Source organism: Pygocentrus nattereri, chromosome 27 (assembly GCF_015220715.1).
Source record: "Pygocentrus nattereri isolate fPygNat1 chromosome 27, fPygNat1.pri, whole genome shotgun sequence".
Lineage (NCBI taxonomy): Eukaryota > Metazoa > Chordata > Actinopteri > Characiformes > Serrasalmidae > Pygocentrus > Pygocentrus nattereri.
In genome coordinates this window covers 9,681,669-9,708,248 of record NC_051237.1, presented here as the reverse complement: position 1 = coordinate 9,708,248, position 26,580 = coordinate 9,681,669, and the positions used below count along the sequence as shown (strand labels likewise).

Here is a 26,580-nt window from a genome sequence, read left to right as displayed (position 1 = left end):
CCTTGGGCAAGACTCCTAACGCTACCTTCGCCTACTTGTAAGTCGCTCTGGATAAGAACGTCAGCCAAATGCCATAAATGTAAATGTAATGTGATTGATGCACCTTGTCATACATTAACAGTAGAGTTGGGAACACTGGGGTACCTGGTTAAAGATTTGCCTGTGCTATTTAGGCCAGAATGATCTCCTTGGTTGATCGTTGGTTGATCAATACATCTATAAAACACTGTAACTGTAATTGTCACAGTTCACTGCTGGTTATGGCAGTGGTTCATGTTGGTTTTTGTCATGCCTTTAAATATGGTACAAAAAAGTCTATTTATATTTGAATTCAAATATTTAAAAAAAGTTGAATTTGCCAACTAAAATGAAATTTCATAGATGGTTTACAATTACAATAAATACTTTTTATTGTATTTTATAATTTGAAAATAGGAAAGCCATGCAAATAAATTTTACTTTTAACACTTAATAATCCACACACAGTCTAATGGTAAACAAGCCGAAGTACTTGTACAAAAAATGTTTGGGAATTAATTCCTGCTGTTTGAATCACAATTTCTTTTTTGCCCTTCAAGTTTGTCATTAAAATGATTCTAAATGTCCACCAGACGATTGAGCTGCCCATATAAGCTCTTACTTAAGGGGCACTGAGAATCGTGCATCATTAGCACAGTTTTGCTTTTGCAGCAACAGAAATGAAATGTAAAATGTTTGTGTGCTTTTTTTTTTTTTTTTTTTTTTTAACTTCATGCACTTTTTTTTAATAGAAACAATTTGAGACAACGTGAATGAGAAGAGATCCTGAATACAAGCTAAGATGAGCAAACAAACAAATGTGCTTTTTTATTTACTCATTAAAGTAGTCTTCAGCTTTTCCTATGTTTTGAAAGTGAGAACAAACAATAGTCATTAGCCTTAACATCTAACATTAGCCATGGAGGCCTTTCAAAATAGCATATTCAAATGCTGTGACAAAAAAAAAGCTAGGAAGAATAGGTCGCTTTAACGTGACACTGCTGCTGTGGTTTATCCATCATGTAGGACCGTTAAAGCCTTTTCAACACGAGTCACTTGTGCAACTCTAAAATTGAGGGGTACAAATAGTGAATACCTGTCATTTGCTAATATAACAGCTTGTAGCATGGTCTGTATTGTTAGTCCTGCATTGCATTTAGTGGCAGAACACACACACTGTGAGAGGAGCTGTTGGTGCTTCTCAGGGGGTGTTTAGACATGCCACAGAATCTTAGGTTGAAGAATGTTGTTTTTTTCCCCCACCTATCGCTTTATTTATCTGACACACAACTGCATTCGGGCTCCCTGTTGGTCATCTGTCTTTTCCACTTGCTTTTATTTGAACTGATATCTACTCTTGGTTTATGGGCCTTTCATTTAGGTGTTGGCAATACTGCAAAAATATATTATCACTCAATATTTAAAGACATTTTTCGGTACACACAGCACAGGATCTTAGTTTTTCTGAGGGTTCATAAGCTGGAAGACACGGTGCTTTTATGAAATTCTGTCAAAAACTGAGCACATATGAAATACAATGGGGTCCAAAAGTCACAGACTGCACTGAAAATCGAGTCTATTCCATTTAAAGCACCAAATGAAACAAATGTTTGAAACGAAAGAGGTTCTGCACTATTTCTAGGTCACTATTCAAATTGAAGCACATTTCTGAAACTGACCATGTTAAGCTCTATGTACAAAAAGGTCGTCTTACTTCCGTTGCAATACAAGTTCAGACGACTCTAAGGTGGATTTGATCTACTGTTGAGAGGCTTTTGAAATGAATGAAATGCGCAATCAGTCCCTGCTAGCTCTGTCATTCAAGCAAAAGGGTGACATACCAGTGTTCAGAAATTCATGTAAACAATAACATGTTTTACTTTTCACTCAGATTGTAGGTCTGAGAATAATTAGACATAACTAGACATAAATAGGACAAGTTCTGCACATTAAGATTCAAACTTAATCTCTCACCAGCAGGGTGAAGCCTTGGACAAGTTTGCCTGTTCTAAACCTGCTTTTATAGAACATGTAGTTGGTCAGTTCTGTGGAAGCTCTGAGGACACCCACGTTGTGGCATAATTTATTGTGACAATGTCGATGATCACCGAAATTTGCTTCCCTGAACTGCAGTGATGTTTATTCTGAGTCCCATTGTTCACAAGATTGTGAGACGTTTATTCTTCAGAATAGGTAGAGGGGTCATAGAAGTCCTGAGCCTAGTAGCTTGTTGGCTAACATGCTCACAGGCTACATGTGCTTGACAAATATGGCCTGCTTTGCTTCAGAAGGCTGTGACAACTGCAACTTCCACTGAAGTCGTGACCTGACCTTATGTGGGGTCAGTCAGGCTGGAGCCTGCTGAGATGCCGTCGTAATTTTTAGCACACTTTGGGTTTTGCCCTCTGTGAATTTGGGTTTGTTTTGAGCATTGAAATCTTATTATAGCAATTTAAATCCAGTTATTGTTGAGCCAAATTGGCTCAGTTATAAGCAGCGAACTGTAATGCAGCCGCCCGATGACGCACATTTGTCAGTTTTTCATCTGCTGGTCCTGAGTCACTTTGATAAATAAGGTCACTAATTTGTCTTTTGATGACTTTGAGTCTGTCTGGTTCCAGTTGCAGTAAGATGATTTACGTTGTCCCTAAAATGTGCCGAGATATGACCGATGCAGAGGCCCTTGACTTTGGATGCTCATTACACCGTACAATCATACCCACCAACAGTCAACAGGCAACCACAGTCGACTCCTTCTCTGAGGGAGATTGAGAGAGGGGGATAGGGTTGAGTGTGTGTGCATGCATATGTATCTTTAGACCATTTTATCTGTTTTTGCAGCAGCAAGGTTTGCTGTTAGGTTAGCATACAAAGAGCATGTAGCTATTGGGGCAGGTGATGTTGGGGGTGATTGACAGGTAACCCAGTAATGATCCTTGCCAATGCATTGGGCTGGGAAATGGAATGATAGTGAAATTGCTTCAATTGAACCACTTATTGAATTATCAGTAATTATTGATAAGTGGATCTTACTGTTTTGTTTTGTCAGTACTTTTTCTTATTTTGCTCCTTTTTTTCCTTTTTATATGCAAGCTGTGATCTGAAACTCTAATCGTGGTTTACTTTGTTTATGCTCACAGCAGTGGTGAGCATCCTGTGGGCTTTAAGGTGTAAAGCTCACTGCCGCAAAAAGAAATCACTTTCAGCAACAGCATTTTTCCTTCTTAACTTTAAATGTTCGGTCCTTGTGAGGATATGTCATGCAGAGTTGATTTATGGATGAAAACGGCTGCAGTTTGAAACCTTCTTATCAAGTCTGTTATTTTCAAATATTTTGTGGTAATTCATTGATTTTTCAAATTTGCTAATTGCCCAGAGAAAACATCACCCGGCTGAATTTATTACCTGGTTTTTTTGAAGGACATTAGACATGCAATCTGTATTCCCTGCACATGTTGAGTATCAGGAGAAGACACAGTGCTTCAGAACTAGAGCACTACAGGTCTGAGACCATTGGGAAAACATGACATCCAGCTCGATGCACAGAACACAGCAAACCAGAAGCAGAAAAGGTCCCTGTGAGCACAGTGACATAAAAATCACAAATGACGGTACCAACGTGCAGAGGATTTAAAAAAAAAAATGGAATACATTGCCTTGATTGAAAGTGTTCTCTGTTTTGTATAAACTGCTCTTTTGTTTGGATTTATTTATTTATTTATTTATTTTATTATTATTATTCCAGCCAAGCTCATCCTGAATTTTGGTTTTGGCCAAGAACTTTCATCTTGGTGCACCACTAGTTCTATTCTCTTTCACTCATGTTGGCCGGTGGGTGGTTACAGGCCTTTAAGCTATTAGGCTACTGTAGAGGGAACTATCTGAGGGAAATTCTAAGCAGTTTTCCATACAGCTTAAATGTGCTGATGGTTTGGATGAGTTGTAAAATTCTGAAAATATTGTTCATGGTTTCCCCAAAGCTCTCTGTGACTGAATTCCACAGCACCACAGCTATAATCCTGGATAATAATAGTAATAATAATAATAATAATAATCTATAGAAGAAATTTTGAGTACTAATTTAACATCATAATGGATATTTACCACAAGACACAGAGAGACACTTTTAAATGTTTGCTAAAAGTGTGCTTTGAGCTTGACTGTCTAATAGAAGGTGGAATTGTTCCATAGTTTAGAAGTATACTGAATAACTGAATGAGGCCTCTCCATGTTTTCTGTACAGAAGGTCAGTATCAGAAGATCATGTGCTGAAACATAAACAGACAGACATTCTGTGATGGAAGCAGGTGCTTATGGTCATTTAGGGCCTTAAAGGTAGTAGCAGAACTTCTTATCTATTCTGAAAGATGCAGGTAGCCAGTGCAGTTCTCTCAAACTGGAGATATATGATCTCTCTCTTATGTTTTTGTTAGGATGCGTGCTGCCGCTTTTTGTATGATCTTTAGAGGATGCACAGGAGCCCAGTAAGAGCAGCATTACAGTAATCAACTCTGCTTGTAACAAATGCTTGACAAAGTTTCTAAAATGTCTTGTTTCTTTAGATGTAAAGCTCATGGACGTGGCCTCTCACTTGCTTATATATTTTTTAAATAAAAAGTTTTTTTTTTTTTTTTTAAATATTGTTTAGCCTTTTGTGTTGTAGGAGCGTGGTCCTGTCTGCACATATGTTTGCGCGTGTGTGTTGGAGCAGACAGCTGTTGCAGAGCTGGCAGCAGGCAGCTGTCTCCGGTGCAGAGTGGAAGGGCTATAGCTGGTTGGCCTTGCTGTGTTACTTCCCCTGCAACCGCACACACTCTCTTTCTCTCTCCCTGTCTCACTCTCCTTCCTCCACCCCTCTTACACTGCATGTCTCTCCCTCCCTCTGTTGTCCTCCTCTTTCCTTCCTTTGTCTTGACCACCACACTCATCATCTCTCCCCCTCTGCTCCTCCTTCAGAGCCCCCATCCTCCCTCTTTACTCCATCCTCCTTTTTTGTCTTTTACAGTCAGTCCCTTGTTTCCTCCTGTACTTATTCCCATCTGTCATTCCTTCCTCATGTTACTGGGCAAAAGCAGAAGCTCCTGGCTCTGCTGCTGTCATTTGACGACTAGATTACTGGCGACTGTAAAAACTTGCCTTTGCAGAAGTGCTGAGGTTGAATGTGGCTAATTGGAGCTCCTAAAATAAGTGGATAGGAACACTAAATCCAGCTGCACGTTGAGTCACATGACTGAACGGTGATGTTCTGTTTAATCTTGCCTTGCTGCTGAACTGATCATCAGTACATCCTAACACTTTCCAAAAAAAACAAACCATCCATCCAGGTACACTACTCATCAAAACGACTTCAATAGCGTCGCTAAACAAAGACGTAAAATAGAATGCAATGTAAAGAAATTTTATTCAAAGCAATTCTGGTGCGTTTGTAATTTGTATTGGTCCTTTTGTCCAGAAATTGTCACATACAAAGGGCAGCTTGTGTGCTCAAATGATAAAGAATAAAAAATCTGGTAAAAATTGGAAACACGTTCCATTTATTTATTTATTTATTTATTTATACACTGCCGAGATGCTGATGAATGGAGGTCTCTACACTTCTGCTCATTAATGTTCAGAAATGTTCCTTTTGCTCAGTCCTGAAGTGAAGTAATATGATAGGAGTGTGTCATTTGATTTTTGCATTTGATGTTGTTGATGGTAAAATAGTGGTAACTTGGTAATTAAACAATGGGGGCTATTTTGCCTTAGAACATACTTTCTACAATATATTATTGCTTCAAATGAAACCATCAAAAACTGTCATAAAATGTTTGTGAAACATTTAGAGGCATTTACGGCTTCAGATATCTGGTTCACATGGTTTTGTCAGACTCTAAAGTGGCTTTATTTTTCACATATATATGAAATTTGTCTGTATATATCTGCTCATTGTGCAGCAAGTGCCAATGACAGGGATGTAGCCTTGAATTGTTTTTGTTTTGCTTTGTTTTTGGTTTTTTCCTCTCCTGTGAGGGACACTCCACAGGATACAAATACAAAAAAAGGAGCGATTTTAAGAACGGCCGTGAATACATCCGCAATAATAAAATATGGTGTGTCCACCTAATGGGAACGAAGGGTAAAGCTACGTTGTGACCATTACGGTAGATATTAAAGTAGAAGCAAACTTCTTCAGCTGAGCAGCAGAACAAGTACTTTTCTTGGACTCTGACAAACAGAAATAGTCACATGCTGGGGGGGAAGACAGACAGACAGACAGACAGACAGACAGACAGACAGACAGACAGACAGACAGACAGACAGACAGACAGACAGACAGACAGACAGACAGACAGACAGACAGACAGACAGACAGACAGACAGACAGACAGACAGACAGACAGACAGACAGACAGACAGACAGACGCACACACCCTGCCATTACATCATCCAGCTGCAGGAAAGTTCACCTTGTTTGTTCTACTTACCACACACTCACTGGCTCAGTCCGACACACTTTCCCTGAGGGGGAGACTTAGCTCCTGTTTTCTCCACCCACAGAACCGCCCCACACAGACACGTACACACACACACACACACACACACAGGCACACACACAGGCACACACACAGGCACACGCACGCACATACAACCCTTCCTCTGCTCTTCAGTTCATTTACTCGTACTCGCTGTTGTCTTTCCTGATTACTCTACTTCGTGAAAGCACTTGAAACTAGAGATTTCAGATTCTAATTTTGGGTTGCCTTTAAAGGGGAAATAATCCCACCTTTTTGCTAGCTACCTTTTATAAACTTTTCTTTTAACAGCCCTCTTTTGCGTGCTCTGTTGTACATGATACCAGTTTAAATGACAAATTGCTGCATGTCTGTCAACAGGTAGATAGTAGTGCTGGACAATATGACAAAGATCTAATATCGCGATAAAATAAAAGTTTTTCACGCTGCGCAATACGTCATGATTTTTTTTTTTTGACATCTAATAAATTGGAACAAATTTCAAGAATACTATCAAAACTGATCAATCAAGTGATTTTTATTTAATATTTGATATACTGCTGTACTAACTCCATTTTAAACAGGGCTGGTTATCCTCTCTTTCTTGTCCAACATGAAGTTGGGACCTGTTTTTAAGCACTGATGATATCCCCAATATGCCCAGGAAAGCATATTGTGATGTAATGCATCGTAGCAATAAAAATTGTCATATCGCACAGTTCTAGTAGATTGAATACATATTTTGATAGTCGGGATTCACTGATATGGAAAGTGTGGGCTGATGCCAATATCTGATATTTTTTCATGTACAAATTCTCTGATACTTATACATAAACGTTTCTAACACAGAAGAAATTGGAGCTTAATCTGCCTGGATATGCATTTCTGTAGAGTTATAAATTCAGTAAGATGAATAAGATGTAGATTTTTTTTGCGTAGTAGCCCAGCATCACCTGCGCATTCTCTTCTTCCTGAACACAATAAATACATCAAATATGGGTTTATAATATAGGTCATATCTAAACGTCTGTCAGATGTTAATTGTTTTTCAAGCAAATATCTGCTGATACTGGTATGATTCAGATATCAAACATCACTAAATAAGATGTCTTTTAACAAAGCAAACAGTAAAAGCTGCTCTGTTTAGTGAAAGAAAATGATGGATTGTAGCTGATAATCATGCATCCTTGTATATTTTTGACAGCATTAGAATCTGTTGATTTTTATGGGTTTGTATTTGACAGATGGGTATTCATATTTCAGTGTCTATATACCTTCACTAGTGTGCTTGAGAGAATGTTAGTTAGGCCTGTGCTTACAGTAAGAGGCGCTATGACACTGCAAAGTCCATCATGAGATGATGCCAGATGAGAGAGGGAGTGAACAAGTGAGTGTAGGAGGGCTTGGCTTGTCTTTCTGAGCATATTTCATGTGCCATTAGCTGTACTGAAGTACAGGGGGGAGTTTCAAAGCCATCCTTAAAAAAAAAAGAGCTACGTTTTGCACCCTTTTAAACAAGAGGAAGCACATAATGAGACATACACATGTTTGATTCTGTTCTGGGTGACTCATTCTACATCTTGGTGAAATTCCTGTTTGTGTTTTTATCTCTCAAGGATCTGCACATAAACATATGCTTCAGCCACCATTTAATCATTTAATTAGCCTGTAAAATAGCACTTAAATTATCTGTCCATGTGCGAATATTTGACATGAGTCACAACTTGATCTCAGCCCAAACCTGAGCCTGCCAAACTGAGCCCAAAGAAAGTCTGGTAGCAGAGCATGACTAACCCTTTCAGCTCGCCCCTAACCAATGAAGCCAGCTTCAGCTACTGAATCATGAAAACAAGTGCTTGAACAGAAGCGACAGTTCAGCCGGGGCACTCTCAACTGAGCTCATGGAGAAGCTCTGGAGCTCAATCCAAAACCTGAGGTGTCTTTAGCTTAGAATATTGAAATAGCGAATGATGAGCTTCAAAGATGTCCTTTACATCTTTCAGAAATACCTGTGTTTTACATACGGATCAGTGTCATGATTCAGATTATACAGCTTTATGAAGTGGAGGGTGTCTTTAGGTCATGCACCCGACACACTAACGGCTAGGTGGCTTTTCTTTAATGCAGGTTTTCTCACATTAACTCTGATTTTGTTTTTCAGGATTTCGTAGGAATGAAGAGATGAAGGCGATGGAGGTTTTGCCCATTCTCAAGGAAAAAGTGGCCTTTTTATCAGGTTGGTTGTCTTCTGTCATCATGTGGTGCATCACAACAGAGATAGACAAACTAGCGGACTCATTCATGCTCTGCCCACAAATGCAGTATTTTATGATGGCTATTTCATAGCAAGCTATCCAATTACTTCAACATAGCATGCTCTAAATTTCGATATTTTGACATGAGTTTTGATTTCTGCTTAAATTGAATGAGATTTTTTCCCCCCAGTGTTATAAAACTTGCTCAACCTCACAACACTCACCAATCTGTGCAGAGCATGGGTAGGTCAGCTAATTAGAAATATATATATATATATATATATATATATATATATATATATATATATATATATATATATATATATATATATATATATATATATATAAAATCACACACACACCAATTGCCTTCAGAACTGCCTTAATTCTTCATGTCATACGTTCAACAAGGTGTTTGAAACATTCCTCAGAGATTTTGGTTGGTTATTTGAGTTACTGTTGCCTTTCTATCATCTTGACCCAGTCTGCCCATTCTCCGCTCACTGGTCATTTTCTCTTTTTCGGACCGTTCTCTGTAAACCCTAGTGATGGTTGTGGTGAAAATCCCAGTAGATCAGCGGTTTCTGAAATACTCAGACCAGCCCGTCTGGCACCAACAACCACGCCACGTTCAAAGTCACTTAAATCCCCTTTCTTCCCCCATTCTAATGCTCGGTCTGCACTTCAGGAAGTTGTCTTGACCACCTCTACATGCCTAAATTCACTGAGTTCCAGCTCTGTGATTGGCTGATTAGCTATTTGGGTTAACAAGCAATTGAATAGGTGTACCTAATAAAGAGGCCTGTGTGTGTAGAATATTATGTTTTTTTTTTTTGTTTTTTTATTGTGCATTCCAGGTAATATCAAGCTGCTTTTGGGTTGTTTTGATTATGTAAAAATAACTTGATAAAATATATGTAACTTGCTCCAAGTGTTTTTTCTTTTTTTTATTTACATTTAGGGCTTTTGTGGCTGAATAGCAGATAACTCCAGTGATGAATTTCATGTTCCAGAGTTAAAAAAAAAGACATGTACTGGATACAAGTTTCTTTTAGGTGCAGTTTTGAATATTTGTTGACATAGAAAAAAACAGGTAAAGAGCTGAAACTTGCAACAGAAAGGTGCCCATTAATGGGCAACATTAAACGACTATATGATCATAACTAAGGCTGAATCTCAAGTGGCTCACTGCTTTCTGAGTAGTGAGTTATGAAATGTTGGCTTTAGCTGCTTATGGTCCGGTATGAATTGTACACACATGGCTGAATCCAAAGTGGTTCTTTGTTAGACACACCATGCTCTGTTTAGAGGCAGTGGGCATTATTTTGAGACCTACGTGCTGCACTTTGTAGGGAGAAGGGAGCCATTTGAGATTCTGCCTAAGACAGTGCAGAATCTGGCAGTGTTGCTTCACCTGACCCGAATACTGCACATTGATTTGCTTTATGGATTATCGGGTTCTGCTCGAGAACAGCACTGAAATTTGACTGTTTCTGCTGTAAAATGTGAAGTTGGCAATGAGCTGCTTTAGTGTCAAAGCGCATTTAGGCTTCAGAATGCGCTGTGTTGAGAATAACTCACGACAGTCAGCTATTAGTTTTTTTTTTGTTTTTTGCAAATGAACTCTGCATATAGACTCTGAGAAGTTCTGCATTACAGTAAAGCAATGGGCAAATAATCTCAGTGGTTAAATATTTGTGCTGATGTTCTGTTTTTTTTTTTTTTTTGCGCATGAAGCTGTTTGTCAGTCTGTTGAGAGCTCATAGTGCACTTGAGCTGCTCTGAGTCAGTGGCACAAAGTGCGCTCCAAATGTGCAAATACAGAGAATGAAAAACAGCTAAGCTTCAGTTGCCCCCCTGTAACTGTGTGCCTCAAGCAAATCCATCATGCAACAAATCATGCGTTCTTTTATTGTGATTGTGACTTCTAGTGTCTCAGCCTGGCTGAAGCAGGCCGTTTCACATTCATCTTTACCTCCCTTCATCCCGCCTTATCACCGCTTTAACAGTGTTTAAACTCCATCTCCGTTTTGCACCTATATCATTCTGTGTCTAAGCAAAAATCCTATTTAGCTATACATAAACACTACATCGTGACTTTTTACAGAGATTAAAAAAATAATCATTGTGAAAGGCTCATTTGTAATGTTGAGTGATTTTTGTGTTACATAAATTAAAGAGTGTCTTACCTCCATGTTATGGAGCTCTGCACAGCTCTTTGTGTCTAGCTGAGATGCTGGACATGCGTGGTTTCTGCACCCATGTAGTCGGCTATTCGTTGAGGTGCATATCTGAATTAGTAAAAAGCTTGGATTGGATAGAAAGCAAAATTGCTTTTTTAGTACCTCTAAAAAGCATAAGCATACTCCAGTAACCCTCCAGTTATTGCATAAAGCCATTATTTATGGGGGATGGTGGGTGATGTAGGACTGTTTCTTTAAGATGTTATTTTGAGGGCTGAGCCCTCAAAATAACATTGATAACGAGCACAAAATTGAGTCCATGTTCTGCTCCATTCATTCCATTTACACATTGATGTCAGGAGTATTCTTGGCTCGTATTTGTAGTGTAATGTTTAGTTGTTGTGAGGACGTTTTGCGAATAACACTAAATAACAACCCATTCTGCTAAAATTGATCACACATGTTTTTAGACTGTTACTGTAACTGTACTGTAAAAAAAAAAACACAATAAAACCCTGTGCATAATGAAAATATCAGTATTTATCAGTAACTTTGCCCTCGTTTATCAGCTTTTCAGAACTTATCACCCTAGCCCTTACTCCCCTATCTACTCTTCAGTATAATACATTTTCACCTTTTCATACTTGAACAGCAGAAATGACCTTCAAGTATCAAGTTAGTATTTTTTATGCACTGGATGTGTTTTGCGTGATTTCTCTTGGTGCAAGTGGGTCTTAATACAGCCTCAATTTCTTTGTACAGTTCCCATACACACAAACATGAACAACCTTTTGAGTTGCTTGTCCGGCAGACTGTTGTGGTGCATAGTCGTGCCCTCCAGCCCGACTACTGCAGTGTTCTTTTATAGCCAAAAACAAAATACACAGCTCCACTAAGCATTCCGAACTCTACCTGTTCTTCTTTCCCAGTGTTTGGTTTTGTTTGAGTGTGTTTTTGTATAAGCGTCCAGGTGGATGAAAGGTATTGTGTGGATTTGATTCACTGCTATGCTGGGATCAGGATAAAAAAGGGAGAAAATATGACTCTCCATGGATTTTACTCTCACTCAAGGTCATGAGACTAAAACATAACAAGCACATAAAGGCTTCAGTGTGGATGGTTTTCCCGTAGAGATGTGAGGCTGTCACTTTTGTTTATCCCTTGATGCAGTGAGGAAGAATCACTGTCCATAAAAATAACTGAGAAAGGCTACCACTACCACTGCAGTTCTTAAAGGAAAAGTGACAGTCCATATAGCTCAGTGATTGTGCATCACGCAAATGTGATTATTTTTTGTTCTTCATGCCAGGGGGATAAGATGGTTGATCCTATTAAGCGTACACTCAATTAGGGGGGTTCAGCACTTTCTTGCTTGGGAGAATCCACTGGGATGTCCTTGCAGGCATGGTTCATTACGGTCAAGTCAGTGCACTTTTTACTTTAGTGAGTCTCTCTGCTGAGCACAGTGTATTTTAGTGGAGGTACAGAGGAAGAACAGAAGGGATTAATGCCCAGAGAAACAGACTTATTTATTTATTTATTTATTTTTTAAATAAACCTCCTCCTCTGCATTCTGTAGCTTATTGTTTGGTTTGATGATAAGCTAAGGCAGATGTTGTTAAAAACATGCTGTCACAGTGATGGTTTATGCTTGTTCATAAACCTAGATGAGCAACACGGTGTTACTGCCCACAAACTAATGCTAACTTTGAGCTGGACTGGGGCAGTGGGCATTTTCTCATGGAGGGTTTGTATTTCACATAGTCATGTTTATGATCCTGCTGTTATCAAAATGCCATGATAAACTGCACAGAATATGAACTGTTTCCTGTCAGAAATGACAGAAGAAATCAGGCTTAATGAGGCATAGCCAGCAATACTGATTTGTGGTTAGTATGGGATAGGGCTATGTAATGTACGGTGTTCTGATGAAAATACTGTGATACCTTGCTGGACTGTGGTGTTAACACATTTGACTGCAATTTAAAGTTAACTTGATTTCATGACAAAAAGCTACATGGAATTGTACCAATATGCTCTTTCAGCCAAAAGAAATAGTATTTGAAGTAACACCCTAATTTTACATACAGTCCAGATTTAGGTAATAACAGAGTCCATGTAATGGCATTGCAGGATTGATTACCTGCAGGATTACATTAAAACTGCTCTTTTACACCAAGTGTCATTTTTTCACACAGCAACTATCATCATTATCACATCACATCATTATTCGCCTCCCGTTTTTGGGAACTTTTGCTGGCGACAAACTTACCCAGCCAATCTCTGTAGTCCTTGTGGTTGGCATAGCAACAGCCAAGCTGACCATATGGCTGTGTCTCAGAAATTTGTGACAAACTTGGAAAAAGGACTACGAATGTCTGAGCAAAACAGTCAGTGCTGGATTCACTTTTCCAAAATGGAAAGTGGGTCTTCTTTAGGGCACCTTCTGAATTTTATTGTAAGAAACAAAGGATATCTTGGGTGTGTTGCGCCCTATGTGTATAGATTTTTTTATTTATTTATTTTTTTTAAATATGTCACCTAAAATATATAACTTTGTTTAATGAAACAGTGCAGTTTTCCTGTTTGCTTGGTTTAGACAGCTTGTCAAAACTTGTCTTTATATATTTTTAGACTCCAAAATTAATGGACAATTATCAAATGATGTTACTTGAAAGGATCCATATCATGGACAACTGGAATGCGATGGAATAAAACACATGAATAATGTAGGACGTGGATCCTTTTTAAAAGTGTAGCCCTTTGTATTATGTATTTAGATTACTTGGTCTGTAATCGCTACATTTTTAAAACCTGGTTACATCAGTTCACTGTATTGCAGCTTTCTATGGTGTGTTCAGTCAGCAGTACTGTGTTTAGTTTTGAGAGTGGGGACACGATGGTAGTATATCAGTGCACTGCTGTCAGTCTCTGCTATGGAGCAGAGCCAGCATGGGGTAAGTAGTTGTTATTGTTATTGGGTCTGTACAGCATACAACTGTGTTTAGAGGGCCCCCTCCAGGAGAGAAACATGAGAACCTGCACTGGAACAGCACAACACGCATGTCAATGCTCTGTGTGATGTAGGTGGATACATGTGCATACTTTGAAAACATGACATAACCACACCCTCTCACATACTGATGCACATTCATCTGTTACATACATGGTGTGTAAGTGGCAAATGGTAAAGCTCAGTAATGTATGATATTTCTGGGCTCTGCCTCATGTTGGAATGTGAGTGGATGTACAAGCAGCATTTTGACAGTTTCTCCTCCTACTCCTGCTCCCAATTCCCCCTCTGTCCACCAGGTGGCAGAGACAAACGCGGTGGACCAGTCTTAACATTCCCCTCACGTACCAACCATGACCGAATACGACAGGAGGACCTGCGCAGACTCATCGCCTATCTCGCTGGCATCCCCAGGTAAACCCCAACTCCCACTCATGCGCACACACACACCTGCCTCTTAGACTGCCTGTCCCGCTTTCTCATTGTGTTTCCACTGCTGAAAGCACTTCCCCTGATTATTTTTCTTTCAGAAATGACTGATCATACAGTAATACCCATTTGTATTCAGTCATGGCAGAATGGGAAGTGAATTAGTGGGCTTCTATGCACATTGTTGAAGCACCCTGACCTGCATTTTTTTTTTTTTTTTCTCTAATCGGCTAATTAACCAGCCCTTCCTGATTTAGACCACTGATTTAGGTAAACCAGGTGCAGTAGACCATTGCAGTTAGCTGCTTTAGTGACCTGACGGACCTTCATGACTTATGTAGAGATGAGTGGACTAAAATATCACTGTTTAATATCTATAATATTGATCTGTTTTAGCTCTTTTATATCTTTTTCAAATAAAACCATTTTAGATGCCCAAGTAACCTATTTTTGTAGGTAAGCAGAGGTCTCTTCACCTTGTTCTAACAATAAGAAATAAGTCTAAATTATCTGTTTGGTGCAAAATGTCCAAAACAGAACTGAACAGTATCTAGCTAAATCTATATAAGCAATGCTTCCTAACTCTAGCAATATGTGTATGCATAAGCATATAGCAGCTTCTCTGGGCCTGTGTCTAAGACAATTGATTTTACACCTAAAACCATCAGCCACTGGGCAAATACTACAAATCATTCATGCTGTCAGTTGTGGGTGAGAACCTGTAGAATCCCTGCTTGTTGACCAGGCCCTGTGACAGTGTCATTGTCCAGTGCAGTTGACTGAGGGAGACAGCACCACAAGAGGAGTCATGTCCATGCTAGGGTAACCCCAAGAGAGAGTCAGTTGCTGCTGGAAGGGACTGGTGTGTTTTTATTTTCACTTAAAATGACAAAACCAAAAGATAACATCCCTGACACAGCCATTCAGCAAATGTTTTACATTTACAGCATTTAGCAGATGCTCTTATCCAGAACAACTTACAAGAAGTCCTTTGTCTATCTAGAGAAAGTATCTTTGCTAGTTATCAATAGGTTAGAGCAATACCCAGAGAAAAAGGAACAGAGTTGAACACAGAACAGTGCAATACAATACATAAGTACTATACATTACAATACAATCAATATTTAATTCAGTGCTCATTTAAATGGGGTCAAACATGTTTAGCGCCATTTGTATGTTACATTTTCTGCACTTGTTAGGCAAACCAGTATAAAGGTTATAATAAAGTTCATTCTGTAAAGACCCAGGGAACTTAAATCCATGTTTCCTTTCTGAGTATGTTAATCTTGTTCGTGTGGGCACACAGTGAAGATGTGCAAAGTATGACCTATAAATAACTTATCAATGTCCATCAAATGGCCAGTGCAGTTTGCCAGCATTCTTCTTTTTTGATGTAAACTACTGTATCACTCCCTGCTACAGTATGCAGTATACGGTACATTGCCTCTCTAATGCATCTCACTGTGCTTTATTTTATATGTTTGCTTTAATTAAACAGGGATGTAGGGATGCTGTAGTTCCATATGTCTCCTTTATAGAAGAACTGCTTCCAGCCTTTACTCTCCTTAACTCTCAAAACTGCTTTATTCGGCTTCCTTTAGTCTTCGAGTGCTTACATTGACCTGTTATTATGCAAGCTTATCTCTGATATTATGTACTATGTTGCCAGATTTGCTTTGGTCATTTCCTGATTTGCGTCCTCTTGTATTTTATTTTTCGTGGTCTTGAGCCATGTGTATGTTTTGTGTTTGTTTACCCTGTTACTTATGGTGGAAAAGTGCGACACCTGGAAGCGATAGAGAAAGGGAGGGAGGAGGCTAACAGACCTGAAAAAAATAGAGAGAGAAAGGCATAAGCAAGAGCGTGGGCCAGATTCTAAAAAACCTGCAGCGGTTCAGCTTTTGCCAACAGACCTTCCTCCTCCTCCACATCATCACTCTTCTCTTCTCCGCTCCATCCACTGCACCCACACAGTCACACCAGAGAGAGAGAGAGAGAGAGACTGAGCAAATCCTAGTGAGAGAGAGAGAGAGAGAGAGCAAGAGAGAGAGAGCTGCACAGAGCTGGAGAGTGACTGAGAGCAAATGCAGGGAGAAATGGGGAGGAAGGGCGAGTGAGCGTGAGTGGGTGGGAGAGAGCGCGCAAGAGAAAAACAGTGTTGCAGTGGCACAGGCTGCGTGTGCATCTGCTGATGGTTTGTGTATGGATCTCGGCTCGTTATCACGTAAAGACCGACCCGTCCATGCATATCCGAGGAAGAGATTGACAGGTAGATGCTGTGCTAACTGATCTAGATCTACAGTTAGAGATACAGAGTGACAACAGACAGGCATGCAGTTAGTTACACTGACAGACAGACAGACAGAAGGTACTGAAGGCCTTCACCAGCTGTTCATTTGCCTGATGCTCATTATTTGCGTTTTAGAGCTGTCTGCCTTGGGTAAGCAATGTTCCCTCCTCTTTTTTGATGCTGTTCTGTATGTTCCTGCATCTTTATCTCTCTGTTGTGTGGTCTGGTCGTATTGATGTATCGGTTTGTTGTTTTTATGCGTAAATGAGCCACTGGCAGCAAATGATCGTAGCCTGTACCAAATATGATGAAGTATTCTAATTGTTCCTTTACTCAGTTGAGAAGATGCTCAGTAGATTATGTAATGCATTGGAAAAGAGGATTAAAGCTTGTTTTGTTCTCTCTATCCCCCTCCCTTTCTCTATCTCCATCTCTATATCCATCTCTTCCTCTCCCTCCCTCCCTCCACCTTTCCAGCGAGGATGTGTGTAAACATGGCTTCACAGTCATTGTGGACATGCGAGGCTCAAAGTGGGACTCCATCAAGCCTTTGCTGAAGATCCTGCAGGAGTCATTCCCCTGCTGCATCCACGTCGCCCTCATCATTAAACCAGACAACTTCTGGCAGAAGCAGAGGACTAACTTTGGCAGCTCTAAGTTCGAGTTTGAGGTTTGAGCCTTTTTCATGTTACTCTGCCTCGCTTCTCTTGGGGCTTCGTCCACAGCAGTCTATAGGATGAATAGTGCACTATACGGTCAGGGATGCACTGGGTTCACTGTGAAACATATGATCTTAACAGTGCTGCAGGTCGTAAGATGCTCTGTCTAATGACTAATGATTCTCTGTGCTCAGCAATGCACAGAACGTTTTAGTTGCACAGTAGTGTTTATAGATCCTAGTTGTATTTGGTTTAATAACAGATGCATTCTGTGAAATTGCGATATTGTGGTATGGTAATGTTCTAATGGTAAACGTATAGCCTTAGCTTTTGCTTTAAGGATCGGCTTTGAGGATCATATTTATGCAACATTGAGAGGGATGCACAATGATATTGGGACCATATCAGAATTGGCAGGTATTTGCTTAAAAAATCAAATCTAAAAAATCTTTAGATTTGTCTGATATTTTAAACCGATATGTGGTCTGTTTTTTGAGCAGAATGTTTTGATGTGCTCCTATGCTAAAATGTATTTTCTGAATGCATTTTTATTTTCTACATTTATATCCCTGTATATATTTACATCTGTAATGCAAATTCAGATAGAATTAGTCTGTTTCTTTATTTTATAAATGTGCATCTTTTAGGTATCACCATCATCAGATATTTACATGAAAAATATCAGGTATTGGCGTCGCCCTCAATTCCCATATCTGTGCATCCCTAGTAATTTTAATGCCTCTCCTGTGCCATAGAATGCAACATTTGCCTTTCTGTGTATATGTGTGTGGGATACAGTATGTAGTGCATTGTTGTAGTGGGCAGGGTGGGCTCTGGTTACTGCAGAGAGGGGGTGTATGTGTGGGAGGCATACATGGATTGTCAGGGTGAGTGTGTGCGCATGTGCTGCTGCACTATGCATTGAGCAAAATATTTGTGTTTTCTTCATCTGTCAGTTGATCTGCATAGTAGGACGGTGGGCTATTGGTGCTATTTGGTGTAATGTTAGTTCACATCACTTGTGGTTTGTCAACAGCCGTTTTGCTTTTCTGGATCATGTTGTTTTCACTTGGCTTGTTTCAGGGTGAAGGTGTTTGTTGTTATTCTTGTCAGAGAGCGTGTTTCAGAGAGCCAGTGCCCTATGTGCTGATGACCAATAAAGGAATTTTGCTGAAGGTCCTTGTTTAACTCATGGTTGATGTGTTTACCCTTCTAATTGTGCTAGGCAGAAGATATTCAAATAAACGACTGTTAACTTGCCAATGAAAATGATGGAATATTTTATAAAGTCTTAGTTTTTCCAGTTGTGCTATGAAGGTTGTTTACATTGCAAAAACAAGTGAATGAGTAAATAAACTTGAAGGATATTGGATAGATGGATAATAATAAGATGGATAATGTAAGAAATGATAAGTGATCTGGTCGAAATTCAGTTGCGAAGTATCTATTGTGAGTGTTATTGAACCTTATAGCTTGCCTTTTCCGCAGTGGTAATGTTATTACAGTGTAATTGCCTTCTGGTCTAGCTACTAATATTACTGCATAACTATATTCTTCACAGACAACATGAAACACTGTCGACTCGCAGTGGTTCTCCATGTTTGTTTGGTTGGAAAATAAAAATTTGCCCAAAAATTCTTCTGGTCAAGGTTGTCCGTTTTACTCCGTACCGGAGAGTAAATCTCACATACCGGAGTTTCAGTGTTTCATTTTCTGTCTGTGCCAGACTATTTATGAATATTTATAGAATATTTGTTATAATCTTGCCAAAGTAGGTATGTGTGTAGCTAATTAGTTGGTGGTGATCTGTTGTGATAGCCTATAATTAAACTAACTTACCATAGAGTAGTAGGCATGAATGGTGAAATAAAGGAAAAACAATAAATGGATATCATGTGAAATGAGGAAGAAAATGAATAAACCAAAGTTTTCTTAATATCAGCACTTATTTATTGCAATACTCTGTATCAGTTATGAGCCCAAGGCTACTAATGAATCTTTACTATATGATTTCAGCTTAGTAGGTAGATGTATGAATAAGGAATGCTTTTCTGGACAGCCGCTCATTTTTACATAATAGAGCGCAAAGACCGTGTAAATTAGCTTTTGCTTAACAATTTAAATACTACATTAGACTAGATAGGAAAGTTAATATTTATCTTACAATATACAAGATATACACAGACATGCGCATCTATCCTCTTTACTCCAGTAATTGGTCACTCCTAGCTGATTTCTCCTGTTTTGCTGTCTCTGTACACTGTAGTGCAAATCCCAGTGGTAAGGTGTGGGTCCCTGCAGTACTCAGATTTTTTCCCTCTAATAGAACACGCCTGATTCAATTCATTAACTTATTATCAAGAGCTTATGAGTTGAAGTTGAAATGCAAAGGTGTAAAACTGAAGGTACGGTGCCTTTTGATATGCTTTAGCAGCGCTTTTACTGTGGGCTTAAACTGTGATTTGATGAAGACATGCTGGATAATACAACATTTGCAGGCTGTTGGTTGACGGGCAAGACACTCCCCTTTGCTCTTTTTGGTTTGGAATTTAGAGTTTAGTCATGCATGGTCTTGAGCAATTGATGACCTGTCAAATCGACTCTTTTAAAGCTTGGTATAGATTTGGTCATAGGATCAAATGCTAGGGTTTGGCAAAGGTTACTCAGTGTCATATATTGAAAAAATGTTGCATTATCAGAAAACGCAACTATTTGTTGTCTGTTACCAATATGTCAACAATAAAAGAGAATCATCAAATATTTCAGTTGACTTATTTACATTTTCAATGTGACATCAAACCTGGAATGAGTTAATCTGAAGAGGTGAGCAGTTTACTTAGTAATGTGAGCCAAAAAAAATATATTGTTATGGCTGAAAGTAAAGTCTTTATTACAGTAAAGGATACCCACATGCAATATGTCATTGCTGTCAAAACAAAACCTCCAAAACCTCCTTCATACATTTACACCCACCCATTCATCCATCCACACACACACACACACACACACACACACACACACACACACACACACACACACACACACACTGGTGTTGTGACAAACCAACCAAACTACTCTGTAATGACACATGGTTCGCAATGTAAGCAATTTGTCAGAAAGGGCTAATATCAAGTAAGTAAGTAAGTGATACTTTTTTGACCCACTTCATGTGGTGAAGTGAAACACCACATACACACCAGTGAACACACACACTAGGGGGCAGTGAGCACACTTGCCCGGAGCGGTGGGCAGCCCTATCCATGGCGCCCGGGGAGCAGTTGGGGGTTAGGTGTCTTGCTCAATCCCTGGGGATCGAACCGGCAACCTTCCGGTCACAGGGCCAGATCCCTAACCTCCAGCCCACGACTGCCCCTTACCCTTACACCACTGCAAGTTATAATATTACATTACTAATTTTAGACACTAGAACATTCCAAGCCATATCAGTTTCTGTTAATTAGAACTATTTAGCAATCTACTAACATTCAGCAGCTCATCTTATCACACTTTTATATACATTTAGCTAGTTCCCTACGTAAAACTGGATGTACAGCTTGCTGTAAATAGGAAGCCTATTTACATGTAGCTCACCTGCTAAGCTAGTAAATACTTGAGCTTTAATCAACGTAATTATTGTTATTATTGTTATATTAATTAGCCATCTTTTTTCTGTGATAGTAATATCTTGGTAAAAATACCTCAGTTTTTCAGACCATTGCCAAACAGCTCTTCAAGTTTACAGGCCACATTTAAGCTGATTAAACTGTTATTAGTTGGTTAATTCACATTAATAATTGACTGTCAAAAGATTAGTTTTTGCAGCACTGCTGTAAAGATAAGAAACAGTGCTGGCTAATGGACTAGACCTTTTTCTTTTTCTGTTTGCTCTAAAAATATGACTGTAAAGGTTGGAGCTTTTGAATATGTGAGTGAAGGCAGGATTTGGTTGAAAGAATAGCAGTGGCACGCATTTACCTTGACTCAACAAAAGAGCCCAACAGCTTGGCTCTCGCCTTTTCACACAGCCGTGATGGAGCCCACTCACTTGCTTTTGTCAGTCCATCTGCTCTCTGTCTCTCTGTCTCTCTGTCTCTCTGTCTCTCTGTCTCTCTGTCTCTTTCTCTCTCTCTCTCGGTTTCACCATCTCTTCATCTTTCCATCTCTGTTCGTGCCTGTGTAGCTCAGCCCATGCTTTCACTAGCTCAGAACTCACATCTCTGAGCAGGCAAGGAAATGCCTATAAGAGCTCAAATGATGGATAGATGGCTGGATGGAGTGGAAGGATACACAGATGTTGAGGCAGTCATCTCTGATTTTCTGACATTGATTAGTGGAAGCAGTGAATCAAGAGAGTAAAATAGTTTAGCTATGCTTGTCAGGTTGTTCCAGTCTTATAAACATACAGTCCTGTATACCTCTCCCTTCTTGTCTGCTGCTTTACATTTCTGATAGGCGGGTTGTTTGACTGCTCTTGTTATGCAGTTGTGCTGATGTTCTAGCCTGCTCTGATGCCCTGGGGCTTCATGGCCAGGTCTAGTCTGTATGTTTCTCACTAGTCTGGACCTCAGGCTGTCCCCAAGCAGCCAAGTTAAATTAGGTTTTTGCCCCTTGTTATAAATAACTGTCCCACCTTACTGGTCATTAACAGCTTGAAATCGCTGTGTTGAATCATACGGGACTCAGAACATTGAGATGGTACTGAGTGTTGTGGTTGTGCTTCTGTGCATGTTGACTGATTTTTGTTTTTTCTCTCTATTTGTTACTTCTGCCTATTACTAAAGTAAAAAATCAGCTGATTTTCTGTATAATTAAGATATCAAACCACTCTGAATTACTTTATTTATATGCTCCATTCTAGAGAAACTTTAGAGTCAGAGCTTTTCACAGCCGTGATGATAGGAACCAGACATCTGAGGGGTTTGAAACCGAAATACCAAAAGCTGCCCCATAGAACATTATTCCATTACTTTTCATTAATGTGTTAGAAATGCAGTGCCTAATGTCTGAGATTCTTGAGATTTGGGAACAAAACATTTTTAGAATCCATTCTTGGCAAAGAGGTACGGCACTGGGTGTTGCAATGCACAGCTTTACATAAAAAAACGGACACTAGTTTCGCTGGTGATTTTAGATAGCAGATAAAATGGTTATGTTTGACCCCTGGTTCCTATCACCACACCACCGTAAAAAAAAACCAGTCCTTACACAGTACTTACACTCAGACTTTCCCATTTGTAATATCCTTCTCGTTACCATTTCCTGCTGCTTCCTTCCTCTCAGTTAAAAATAACCCATACCATTAAATTCTTCCTACTTCTACCTTTTCTCTCTATCCTCCATCTGTGCACTCACTATTTGTGTTGCTTTTTCAGACCACCATGGTGTCCCTGGAGGGCTTGTCCAAGGTGGTGGACCCGTCCCAGCTGACACCCGACTTTGAGGGCAGCCTGGACTACAATCATGAGGAGTGGATTGAGATCCGTGTGGCCTTTGAAGACTTCACAGGCAACGCACGGCACCTGCTGGCCCGGCTGGAGGAGATGCAGGACACAGTCACACGTAAAGACTTCCCGCAGGACCTGGAAGGGGCACGACGTATGATTGAGGAACATGCTGCATTGAAAAAGAAGGTGATGAAAGCTCCAGTGGAAGAGGTAGACTCAGAGGGCCAGCGGCTACTGCAGCGCATCCAAAGCAGCGAAAGCTATGCTAACCGCACAGTGCCCGTGGGTCCCGGGCAGAGGGACGGTCAGAGCCAGCCCAACGCAGACACACAGGGTCTGTTGCCACGCATCTCCGCCTTGCTGGAGCAGCTGCACAGCACAAGGCAGAACCTGCACCAGGCCTGGCACGTCCGCAAGCTACAGCTTGACCAGTGCTTCCAGCTCAGGCTCTTCGAGCAAGATGCAGAGAAGGTGAGGCACGCACACAGACGCAGTGATAGTGGAAAGGTTGAATGATGCACAGGGTTTGTTTGTTATTAGTACATTACTGATGTACAGCGATACTTGTAGTTTCTTAGTTTTGATATCTCCATTAGCTGTACTTAATTTATACTTTTACAGTTATACTCTCTGGGATCTACATGAATACAGAACACATTATAAGTGATTACATACAGAATGTTGCATGATTTTGCAGATTAGAGTATATTTGAATAATGCGATTGTGACTAGGGATGCACCGGTCATGAAATTTTCGGATCGATTCCGAATGTGATTTTCTTTACAGCCGATGTTTGGCCTTCTCTTTTATTAATCTGTAGCTCAGTGTGGGCTAAATAAATAATTGAGACACACTAGCACATTTATAACTGAGACACACTATCATTTTTGTTATTAGTCAAATGTGCAATATAAACAGTATTACTTGCTCTTTAATGGGCCAAACTGACATTTCAGAATTTTCTGTTTTTAAATTGGTTGCCTATATAAATAAAATCAAATAACATACTACATCAAAAGTAAGAGACAACTGGCAAGTTAGCGCAATGAATTATGCATGCGTGTGTCATGACATTTTGGTACATGTGTAGCCGAATCACTCAAATACAATGCAAGTGTACTTTACGGCATATTATACATGCCAAGATAAAAATATAATTTGTCTAATCTCCTGATTTCTGGCATTCAGAAAAATAAATTCCTGCTTAAGTCGGGCATCCTTAGTTGAGAGTACATTCAGTATGAAGCAAAATATTGGTTATACTCAGCACCCAGCTCCTTTCAAGCATTTTGATTAATCAAACATTAGCAGTGTTGTGCTCTAAGGTGTTGGTCATTTGAGCACACACAGTCATTATTTTGACTTTTAGAAAATAGGCAGGAAATCATTGCTGTGCATGTAAAATTTATTATTTATTCTCCACAATGCAAAATTGAAACAATCAGACTGTCACAATGTTAATGTATTGTTGCACCACGACTATCAATGTTGTGCAATATAGACCCAGAAGTTCAAATTCTGCCTTATTTTTAACTAGTTGGAGTTTATCTTTTTTGTGTGTGTGTGCTTCCTGACCATGAGGTGGGCATGATATTCATGATATTCTATTGTAATTGTGATGCACGATATACATTTCTGTGAATGTTGTAGATATTTTTAGTACTTGAAGAAAGCTGACCAACTGAATGTTTTATTATAAACGGAGCGGAATTAGTCCTGTATAGTTGTGTTAAGTTCAGTATATGAAATGTTGAGTAACAATCACAGGTTTTAAATGTGACGATGCTAGCATATTTAGTCAGTATCATGATACTTATATCATGTACCTTTCTTTAAGTCTCATTATATGCTATTTTCCCCTCTACCTGATCATGCTAATTGATAGGTCAAGATGAGACCATGATGAGACTGAGGCTATTATGAATGTAGTGTAATTAATAGTGCATGTGTAAAGCAGGGATTTCATGTAACACTGTGATTTCATGATAATATAAATGAGCATAATCTTTTTCTTTGCTCGCCTTCTTAAACGGTGTTTACTTTGAGCCTCAGCACTAATGGAGCAGTCTAAATGCTGCATGTAGTGGGTGGAGGATTTTGCATGTTGCTAGGACACCAAGAGCTATTCTCTCCTCCTGAGAATCGGGTCATTCTTAAGCATCCTATTTTTATCCACATCATCTTCATGAACTCACTGTTATGAATGTGTTATAACACACACGTTGCTTTTTCTTTTCAGTTCAACATGTTTGTACATTTCTCCTTGTGTACATGCACAAACTCACTGTGCTGCTCGGTCATCCAGAACATAACACGTGCAAACACACCGTCACATGCTGAAACGCACACAGACACACGTGCTACCTAACTCCCCTCAGGCCAAATATGTTAAAGAGTGTATGTTTGTGTGTTGTGTCTATGCAGATGTTTGACTGGATCATGCACAACAAAGGCCTGTTTCTGGCAGGCTACACTGAGATTGGCAACAATCACTCCCATGCCATGGAGCTCCAGACCCAGCACAACCACTTTGCCATGAACTGCATGGTAAGATAAGAAGAACACAACACAGAGGAATTTGACTGTTTTGTAAGATTAGAAGTCTGATTTGGAAAGTCATGTGAGTTGCTATTTCAGTAGCCAGCAAGTAACTATTTTTGAGTTGTTTTGACTCCTCTGTACCTAACAAGCAAGTCATTTGGTCATGTAAACGGCACATTTGAGACAGGAACATTTATGAATTAATGAATATGTGGCCTTATTTGGTGCTTTGAACGAATGTGCATTTAATTCTCACTTATGCAGTGCTTTGCTTTTCTTTATATGCTGTGGCTCTTTGTTGTGGTTCCTTTCCTTTCTTTCTCTCTTTTAGTAAACAGGTTTCTGCTGGTTTGCTTTCATGAGCGAGAGCCTGTGTTTGTATTCATACATGGGTTTTGAAGTTTTTAGCCATCCACTGATATAAGAATACTGTTTCTTAAATTCTAAAATTATTCCAAATGTTTTTGCGGATGTTTATTACTTGACTCGATCATCTATCAGAATCAGGAGATAATTTGCTCCAAGCACATGAATGACAATCATCAAATGCATTCTTTTTTATTTTGCTTGAAATAAATAATAGGGATGCACCAGTAGTCACATGCAGACGTTTGTTCAACTCTCTTCAGATTTTCTCTTCGAATACATATTTTGTTGATTTTCTAAGTAAAAATCTGCTTAACTGTTTATTTGCTTAATATTTTGAGAAAAAAATGTGGCCTGTGCAAAAGTAAAATTTTGTGTTTTATTTTTTTCCGATATGTTAAGCTAAAAAATAAAAATTATGCAATGACAGTTCAAGAAAATGTATGAACCCCATAGACGATATGTTAACTTATTTTCACTTTACAAAATCAACAAAACATATATTTGGACAGGAGGTGTTCTGTGCCCTTCTGCACCCAACGGTATGGAAATTATGGGCCAATCAGTTTCTAATGTTTTTCTTGTACACATCTGCGGCTGATACATATGTCAATACATAAATATTTGAAATATCTAGAAATTGGGGCTAGAGCCATTTGGATTAAAATTATGGAGGAATATCATTTGGAGATATTGGCAATATTTATCTATATAGATTTATCTATATAAATAGAGATTTTGGTGTAGTAGCCCAGCATCAACTAAACATTCTGTTCTTGCCGAATACAATAAATACGTCAAGAAATATCAGTCAAATATAAACATCGGTACGATATAGATATGATTTCGACATATTATTCACTTGTGTAGTATTTGTATTCTGCTAC

The 26,580-nt window shown here is 39.3% G+C and overlaps 1 protein-coding gene across 13 annotated transcripts in view; it reads left to right on the top strand.

Moving 5' to 3' along the window:
* trioa (trio Rho guanine nucleotide exchange factor a) overlaps positions 1-26,580 on the top strand; it is a 113,085-nt gene that overhangs the window by 35,070 nt on the left and 51,435 nt on the right. For 11 of the 13 annotated variants that reach the window (XM_017695247.2, XM_037535288.1, XM_037535293.1 and 8 more), the window contains exons 3-7: positions 8,674-8,748; positions 14,263-14,377; positions 17,160-17,352; positions 22,714-23,256; positions 25,211-25,333. In XM_017695247.2, the coding sequence (XP_017550736.2) occupies positions 8,674-8,748; positions 14,263-14,377; positions 17,160-17,352; positions 22,714-23,256; positions 25,211-25,333 (1,049 nt within the window). Of the gene's footprint in view, positions 1-8,673; positions 8,749-14,262; positions 14,378-16,485; positions 16,833-17,159; positions 17,353-22,713; positions 23,257-25,210; positions 25,334-26,580 lie in introns of those variants that run through there. The other 2 variants (XM_037535292.1, XM_037535291.1) reach the window with 2 other exon arrangements.